This window comes from Pestalotiopsis fici (genome assembly GCF_000516985.1).
Source record: "Pestalotiopsis fici W106-1 unplaced genomic scaffold PFICI_Scf_1, whole genome shotgun sequence".
Taxonomy (NCBI): domain Eukaryota; kingdom Fungi; phylum Ascomycota; class Sordariomycetes; order Amphisphaeriales; family Sporocadaceae; genus Pestalotiopsis; species Pestalotiopsis fici.
Window position 1 is genome coordinate 2,589,868 of NW_006917091.1, and position 9,246 is coordinate 2,599,113.

The 9,246-nt window shown below is 48.0% G+C and overlaps 3 protein-coding genes across 3 annotated transcripts; 1 reads left to right on the forward strand and 2 right to left on the reverse strand.

The window, feature by feature from the left end:
- Positions 1-739: 739 nt before the first annotated feature.
- PFICI_00786 (uncharacterized protein) lies at positions 740-2,449 on the forward strand (the record flags this gene model as incomplete). The annotated part of the gene is made up of 2 exons (XM_007829367.1): positions 740-1,679; positions 1,746-2,449. The coding sequence occupies 2 exons, from the start codon at positions 740-742 to the stop codon at positions 2,447-2,449; spliced, it is 1,644 nt and encodes a 547-aa protein (XP_007827558.1).
- Positions 2,450-2,829: 380 nt separating this feature from the next.
- Positions 2,830-3,406, reverse strand: PFICI_00787 (uncharacterized protein; the record flags this gene model as incomplete). Its single annotated transcript, XM_007829368.1, has 3 exons — positions 2,830-2,917; positions 3,015-3,233; positions 3,297-3,406. The coding sequence occupies 3 exons, from the start codon at positions 3,404-3,406 to the stop codon at positions 2,830-2,832; spliced, it is 417 nt and encodes a 138-aa protein (XP_007827559.1).
- Positions 3,407-5,481: 2,075 nt separating this feature from the next.
- On the reverse strand, positions 5,482-8,802 carry PFICI_00788 (uncharacterized protein; the record flags this gene model as incomplete). Its single annotated transcript, XM_007829369.1, has 1 exon — positions 5,482-8,802. One exon carries the CDS (start codon positions 8,800-8,802, stop codon positions 5,482-5,484), a length of 3,321 nt encoding a protein of 1,106 aa, XP_007827560.1.
- Positions 8,803-9,246: the final 444 nt, after the last annotated feature.

A 9,246-nucleotide genomic window follows, 5' to 3' on the forward strand; every position in this document is an offset into this window, starting at 1 on the left:
GATGACCGTGGCTGTCAAGGTACAGAATACAGCCTCGCAGAGAGCGTAAGTTGAATGGGTTAGCGCCCTGCGTTTCTTTTGCGCATATGACTACCTCCGTTATTGACATGAAACCAAGGTACCTAGTCGGGCCTCCCACCAATTAGGATGTATGACTGTGCTGTCACCCTAGCTGTGGCGGTGCTTTTGAGAGTGTCTGCCTGAAGCATCAATACACCAATGAGTTATTCGCTCAAAGCGGGGTGGATGATGGAGACCAGCTTTCATCCATCTATCTATTTCACTCGTATTCTTTTGGACAATATTCAAGACTTCTCTCAACTATCCAATTGTCACCGTGCGGAAATACTCTCGCGGTCTCGCTTAAACTTTTAATGAATTCATACGACGGCAAATGCCATCTTCAGAAATAGTGAGCAACATGCAGGAAATTTGTCACTTCTGCCTACAAATGTTGTGCATGGAAAGTGGAAGCGAGAACATTGTCATTCAGCATCATAAAACCGTGGCAGATTTGATTAACCACGCAGACAAATGCATACTATGCCAGTTCATCCAGCAATGTTGGCATCTCGAAGACGCATGTTCGCGATTCCCTGACATCTCGGAAGCGTATTACAATTCATTGCAGCTTCATATTTCCCTTTCAAAACCAGAACAACTCAATGCCAGTGTCTCATGGAAAATAGTCTATATCGGTATCACAGTACCAAAACAGAATTTTGAGTTTGTTGCAAAAATGTCAATCACTTCATGCTGCGCGGAGGGTGGGTTTGATTCCAAGTTTCCATCTCGGCCCGGTCATGTAGAAACTCATGGTTTGCTAGGAGATGTCAAACCTGCAATCTGGACAAGGCCGACGCCATCAATTTCCGACAAGATAACCTTATTGAAGACTTGGTTCGATCAGTGCGAATCGTCACACGGTGCCTGCACACCAGTCGTCTCAATCTTACCAAAACGTCTTGTTACGACTGGTGTCTCTGATGGGCCAATACGACTGGTGCGCACTGCCAAGTTCACTCAAAAAGCGGTCAGGTATGCCACACTGAGTCATTGCTGGGGCGACAAGCTGCCACTGCGCACAACAAGTGGCAACGAAGCAATGTTGGAGAAAGGAATACCTGAATCCATGTTGCCCCGGACCTTTCGAGATGCGATTGAGCTAGCTTGCCGTATCGATATTCCATACTTATGGATCGATGCGCTCTGCATTCGTCAAGACGACCCTGTTGAGTGGGCTCAGGAGGCGGCCATGATGAAGGACATTTACGCAGGGAGTGTGTTGACTATTGCTGCAGCGAACGGCAGATGCAGTGATGATGGATGTCTGACAGCCATGGCGCCCGATGATTCGTTTCGACCCGTCGGGCCTTTTCGTGATATCAACTTCACTGTCAAGGTTTCACACGGCCATTCTCTCCATATCAGGGCGCATAATGGCGATACCCGGTCACTAACAAGAGAGACAGCACTGAGCTCGCGAGGCTGGGTCCTGCAAGAAGACGTACTGTCGAGACGTATTGTCTATTGTATGCTCCCAGAACTTCACTGGCGTTGTCAGTGTTGCTATCAGATAGAATCTGGTGCCGCTTTTGACTTACGAAACAACAACAACGTGCTCCCATCGGTTCCTGGGAGACCCCAGGCTAGCTTGCACGATGTTTGGTATCAATGGAGTAAGTCGGCTCAATCTACCCATACGATCTTCCCAGTTGTTTGGAAACATCCTGACATGGCTATAGTGGCTAACTACTCTGGGAGGGAGTTCACCTTCACAAAGGACAGATTATCTGCAATGGCAGGCATCGTTGAGTTTTTCACTTCCATATCTGGATATCGACACATACTTGGATGTTGGGAGAACTCTTTTGCCCAGGGGTTGTTATGGCTGCCTCTTTCACGAAAGCCACCAAACGTTGGAATTCCTGGAATACCATCCTGGTCCTGGTTGACCCGCCATGATGATGTCTCATACGATCATTGGACCAGTCGCGACAAGAATGCAGTTCATGAGTATCATGTAAAACTGCTTGATTGGAACGTTTTGTGGACCGGAACACCATTCGTCTCCGGCATCAAAGCCGCTCAGGTCCAAGTCAGGGGCCCTGTACAAGACATTGTGCTGAGCGTCGCCCCAGAAGGCCGAGATTTCAACCCACCAAAAATGAATGTTGGAGACGAGGTGCCCGACTTTGAGAAGGGGCCCATTCCTTGGTGTTGCACTGGACGCATCGACCATGGCAGCGGTGCGAAACAAAGTTACACCTGTCTTCTTGTCTTGTCATCTGGCTCCCCAACCCCTTACCAGGAAGTTGCTCTCTTGTTGGAACCTGTGATCTCGAATGACTCAACCGGAACAACGTATCGGCGCGTTGGAATTGCCAAATTTCTGATCAAAGAAACACGGTTTCCGGATAAGAGTCCACGAAACATCATACTTGTCTAGAACAACTCTTCTGGCAAAAGGAGTTTCGAAAACGGAAGTTCATGTGATATGATTGTGGTGGCTTTTCGATTGCTTTGAGCTTCGTTGTTGTCGTTGGAACTTGCTGTGGTACAAGGATGGCCAGATATAGTCAGAAATTCTATTGGTAGGCACAGTTCAAAGACAGGTGGATACCACCTCGGGTACGTGAACCTTATGCAGACTTCAGCATGCACCAATGAGCGACACAGAGGACATTGCTAAATTTTGAGCGCAATTACATGTATTAATGATTAGGACGACGCCAAGCGCTCGATTTTATATACAAATCCCTCTCTCAGGGTTTAATCCCCCACCGTATGTACATGGATAGAAGCTCTACCGCTCTTTGCGGGAACACTCTAGTTGAGGTCGAAGCTGGTAGGGCCAGTGTAGCTCTCAACCTGGGCGTTGGGCTGGGTAGCGACGGCGAGCTGGTCGGCAGGGATGCTGGAGAGTCAAGATATGTCAGTTTATTTGTTTTTCTTGGGACTTTTTTTTTTTTCGTGAAGCGGCAAAGAGATTGCCGACTTTATTGAATACTTACGTGTAGGTACCAGTCTGGAAGCTGGAGGGAGTGACCTGCTGGGAGACGGTGAAGACCAGGCCAGCGTCGCTGCGGGTGACGGTCCAGGTGCGCGAGGAGTTCTCGCAGGTGCCGTCGGTGACGTCGGGCAGGTTGCTGGTGCCGCTGGCAGTCAGCATCTTGGAGCACTGGACGGGGGTGGTCTCCATGGTGCCGGGCTGGAGGACACCGAAGGAGTAACTGAGGAGAAATGTTAGAAATCAGAGGCACTTGATCATCGTCTGGTAGCGGGCAGAAACTCACGAGCACTGAGAAGAGTGAGGGATGCAGCTGGCCGAGAAGTCGCTGACCGAGAAGACAGCGGTCGCAGAGGCGACGGCGGCAGCGGAGACGGCGGTCATGAAGAACTTCATTTTGACTGATTGGTGGTTTTCCGAAGAAAGAGGTGAAAAGGTGTAAAAGTGAGGTTGTTGGTTTGTGGTGAGAGGATTGATTGATTGTGTGATGGTGTTCTCAAATCCAACTTCGAAGCTGGATTGACAATGTTTATATACCCAAAATCGGCCATCGTGTGAGGCTCCTTTGCCCTGCCAAATTCCCAATACGAGACATGCCGTCACGTCTGGCAAGACGATGACGATCTGTGGGGTCGTCAATGCTTCTCTCGTATTCAAATGTGGGTATGGAAGACGTGGGGATCGCGGCCCTCGCCTTTGCCTCCTAATGCGGATACTGCAATGGAACATGCGACGGATCTGGGAGTTCGGCTCGGGCGATTGCGAGGCCTTGGATAGCGCTTTGCACTATATGATAGCTGTTATAGTAGCCATGTTTCAAGTTAGAACAAAGTTATTGCCGAGAATCAAAATTCTGATCGTTGAAAAGGGTTGAATTTAGATCAATTGCAATAGGATAGTAACTCAATTGCTTAAAAATATCAAGTTCGCATTTACTAACAAGCATGGTGGTACGGCATTCGCTGTAATCTTTCACACAATCCCATCTGCTACAAATAAAGTGCCGAAGTGAATTATGCTTAAAATGCGAATTATGGGGAGAGACAGTCAGCGGCCCCTGAAGATCGGCTGCTGCCCAGGGGGCTTAGCCTTTTGTCTTCCCCGCCAACCCGCTGAAACCTGGAGCACAGGCTGCGAGGCGACACCTGGCATTCTCAATTGCTCGTGTTGGAAAGCTTCCCCTGACTTTGACAGGTAACGGAATACCGAGTATATCGCAGCTGTTCACGGAATGGTCTGAGGTTGGGCTTGAAGACATGCCCTTACATAATAGTAGCGGAATGCATTCACGGTCATAGAAATTCCGCGTCAGAACGTGGGATTCAGGAGAACTGGCATACAAGTGCGACGGTTTTTAGATACGTTTTAGGAGTCAAGAAATTGTGTGAGAATGATTCTCAGCTGGCTCTAGATTATTATGAATGCTTGAATGTTTGCATGTTACCAAGGAATTATCAGTTACCTAACAACGATTGCAGTGCATATCAATATACTCCTTCCTACGAATTTGATTCAACATACGCAACTGAATATTCTTATGATTAAAAGTACGAGGATTCGTGAAATTGAAAAGCTGTGTAAATCTATTCACTTCCACTTTCACTATGCAAGGGATGGGGGCAGACAGATGAAACAATTTTGTTGGACTTCAAGAAATGGCGCGTATCTGCCAATTTGCATAGCTGTCTCTATTTAATCTTTTCATGTCCATTGTGCGCAAAGCTAACGTAATGGGTAACCATAATGCTGTCAAGGTCAACAGCTGAAGCCTGCGAACTGACTCGCGGTCGGTTCCACCGTTCACGTTGTTCCAGAATGAAGCACTCAGCTTCACCCTGAATGCCAGGTATGTTCAAGCTTTGCGCTCATGCGGGAACGTCTTCCTCATAATAAGCGGTATACACCTCCTCAAGGATTATAAACGTTAGATCGTTACTTGCCCCACGCAGTGACCCAGCACCTCCCATCGGAATTTTACCACCAAAAAGAAGCCAATTTTCTATCTACTTCCATATCCAGTGCTGGAATCTTCCACAACCCGTACACAAACAGCATATATTATAGGGAGAGATACCTAACAGATCAGAGGGTTAGTGAGTGGAGCTTTGTACCGATCTAACATTTATAATCCTTGAGGAGGTGTATTGTGACTGCCGATGCCAACAGGGGTTGGCTCTTGGGAGCTGTGGAAGGTAATGATGTTCACAGGTTTTGGATAAGGAGGGCACTTAGGTTGCCAAGTTTATCAACTTTCTGTCAAAAGAATTAAGGAAAATGAGCGGCTGTTCGGGAACTACATTTTCAACCTCTGGTACGCGGAACAAGAGAATTTCCATTCAGAGCCGCAAAAATGACCAAGTGAGGCGTTGAGCTATGGATTTCATGATTGGAACCGAAAGTTAGCAAAAAGAACAGAGTAGCACCGAGCCAAATTCCAAGGATTGATTCCAATGCCTCTCGGAATTCAGTAGCTACACAAGACTGTCGATGTAGTCCCTGGCAAGGTCATCCAGCCACCTATCCGTGGAATCATAAGGAGCGAAAATTGTAGGGGTCACTTCTGTATCCCCCAAGATCGATTCCTCCAGCGGGTACTGCAATACTGTGAAGTCATCGTCTAGCAGGTGCATCCCAGACTGCATTTCCTGTTCTTCAATCCCGTTAGAGTCAGAGAACTGAAGATTGATGCTGTCATCATCACCAGAGGAATTGGGCGCTGACGATGAATCCGAAGAACCCGTAAATTTACACTGAGGGCATTCTCCATTCCAGGACTCGTCACCATAAAGGAATCTCGGACATGTATGATCCCCTATGGTGGCTTTTGGGCTAGCCGCAAGCCGACGATCTTCTTCCGTCCAGCCTCCATGCTTCTTCAGGAGCGCTACAATAGCACTGTAGCATTGGTCTTCGGCGAATCGCACGGCCCTGACAAAGTGTATTCTCAAAGCCCCCTCAACGTTTAGGTGCTGCAGAAGTAATGCTGATATGTCAATGAGTCCGCGTCGCGCTGCTATTTCGATGGCTGTCATGCCGAATTGCATCGAAGGCAGTCCATTGACGTCCGCGCCATGCTCAAGAAGGAGAATTACCATCTCAAGATTGCTGCTCCGGACCGCAAATTGCAAGGCTGTATGACCATGGGAAACTGATGCTGATGCGTTAACATCAGCGCCGGAGTCGAGGAGGAGTGTTGCCATCTCGATGTTCTTTACGTAAACTGTAGCCTGTAACGCCGTCATTCCAGATACACCCGATGCCGGCGCGTTGATGTTGCTTCCAGATTCCAAGATGACTTTGGCGCATCCAAGCTTCCCAAACTCCACAGCGAGCTGCAATGGCGTTCGAGAATCATCTACATATTCGCCATAAACAAAGTCGAAGGAATTGAGGCTGACGATTTGCTGTTGGAAAAGCTCAGGCTCAGCATGCAGACGAATTGCAGACATGAGGAGTTTGTGACCTAATTCCTCGTCTTTGATTGATGCAAGCGGATACGCCGTGCCCAGCCGCTGCCGCATCTCCTTGCTGGCGAAATCTTGATTGAAAAGTGCTGATTCAAGTAGAAAATGATCAGGTGGGTGCTTGCGGAGAATTAATTCATTCACAAGTTGTTCTTGTTGCATGTAGGCCGCGGCCCATAATGGTGAGACCCAGCGCTTGTCTACTCGCTCAAAGTCTTGAAGCCTAATTCGACCACAACTTAAGACTTGCGGTCCACTAGGCCAGGATTCGTACCAGAAAAGTTCAGGCCGGAGATCAAGAAACATTTCCACAAGTATGTGATCTTTCGTCAATATGGACTGTACAAACATACTCACCTCAGCAGCGTCCAGGGCTCCCGGGGGTCGGCATTGGAACAGATATTGAACCATGCAGTGGTCAGAGGTGCCTTGGTATTTATAAACAGCCCGTTGAAGTGCCTTTGAGTTGTAGTGCCCGCCACTGTTAATGTATCTTTGTATCAATCGGAAGTTTCCGGCCTGGGCTGCGGTCTCCAGCACGGTGGTCCCATTTGTGCCAGGTGCCAGAATGTTGGCTCCAGAAGCTAGGAGATATTCACTAACGTCTTGTTGGTTTTGCCGAACAGCTTCAACAAGCTCGTCACGCCCAATACCTGCACCGGCTTGAAATAGTCTGCTTATGCAGATTAATCCCCTCCGTTGCTCAATGGCAGTGAGAATTAGAGATCGTTCGCCACTCCCGTGTGCGATGCTTGCATCTCTAGATAGCAAATTAATGACTAACTCATCATTTCCAAACCGAATTGCAAGAGAGAGCGTAGTATCAGACAACCAGGCACCAAGTCGCAATAAAACGAGCGCTGACTGGCTGTGTCTGAAGCGTATTGCACAATCGAGCGGTCTCCAGTGCCCCATCAATATGTCCATGTAGAAGGGCCCAGGAAAAACGGTGACTAACTCCCTGTTTGGGCAACGATTGACGTCGCACTCATACGAGTGGAGCAACTCTATGAGTTCTGCATTACCATGTAATGCTGCCACTTGGACGGGAGAAACGAAAGCTCTCTGGCTCCATCGTGGTACGAGTCCATTATGGAGCAATAGACGTGCTATTCGGCAATCCGAGATCCATGCTAGCGCGCAAAAGGCCGAATTCACCCACGTGTCATCATCTAGTATCTCGATGTCCATGTTCAAGAGCTTGTGTATCATACCTTCATCTGCTGCTAAACAAGCAGTAATGAATGTATGTCTGTATATCTCCTTCCGACTACCATGATGTAAGATCGAGAGATTGAGTATGTCCAGAATGTCCGCATCGTTGATAATCACCCCAATTTGCATTGCCGAAATGGTGTGATACCTTTTGTACAATCGGACGCGTCCAGAATAGTGATGCATGGGGAATGGGCCCCAGTACGTGGGGGAGTGAACATTGACAGGTAGGATTGAAGGGAAAATCAGCATAGAATACTTGAAATCGTCAAAATTGTCAACGGAGACAATCTTGTCCGTTGATCCCTCGGTAATTAGAAGATGGACCATTTCTTTGTTTTGACAAGCCACTGCTTCTAGAAGAGGAGGGAGCAGAATATTATGTTGGGCAGTGTCTAGCTGTGCGCCGTAACGTAAAAGCAGTTTGGCGAGTTTCATCGTATGAGGTCCTGGTGATCGAGAACAGACAATCTGCAGCGGAGTAGGATTTCCAAGATCTGGCCTTGCCCCGTACTCCAGCAGTACAGTGGCCATTTGAACGTCACACGCTGAAGAAGCGAGCTGCAAGCGCGTGACTTGCCACACAGTATTCTGTTCTCGGACGAAATTGGCTCTGCCTCGGCACAGACAAATATCGAACTGCATACCATAACTCATGGGAAGATTGGGATTTTTGCCAGCTGCCAAGAATTTGGAAACTAGCAGTGATTGCCCAAACGTGACCGCAATTGCGAAGAAGGTCTCTTTGATAGCAGCTGATGTTAGATCTGGAGAGCGCAGTAGGTGATCAACGGCTGCAGGGGCTTCCCGACAAAGCCCATAGATTAACTTCATCATATGTTGGGCCAGTAGAGGATGCTCCACATCGTACCTTCTGTTTGATATCTGGAAGAGTAAAGTTTTGAAGATTTGTGTTGCTGTGATGCACCTCGGTTCCAACATCGAGAATTGTACCGATTCTGGTGCATCTCCTAGGACCTGTGGTAGCGTCTGGTTGATAGTGGCCTCCCGATTCAAGGGCTGGCCCAAGGCTGTAGCGATAGAGAGATTAACATCCTCTTCGCTTTCCAGGTCATCGCTGCATAAGGCCAACGCCCGAACCATTGAGTCCATTAGAGGTTCTGGTAATTGGATACGGACTTTGCAGTAATTAGTGAAGGACCCAGTGATATAATATTGCAACGCGCGGAAGCGATATCCTTTACGTACTGGGATGTAAAAATCTCTCGAATTGTACCCACGGTAAGTTTGCTGGCCATTCCAAATGCTTTCGTGGCGCGGGTGGGCTGCCTATATGTATGAGCTGGCCTTCTGGACTCTGTGGGCTTGGTGCTAAGACTGTTATTCAATATCAAAAGCTATACGCTCTCAGCGGTGACTTCTCCTAGACGTACCTGTTCGAAATTTTCCAGCGAGTGATCTTCGACCATATCTTTGCGTTGACTTCGTGACACGGGATTCCGAAAGAAGAATGCCATGTAGGCGCACTTGAGACTCTTTTCGCTGCTTTGTCCTTTTTCGTATAACATGGTCGACGTATTCCCACATCTCTTTCTT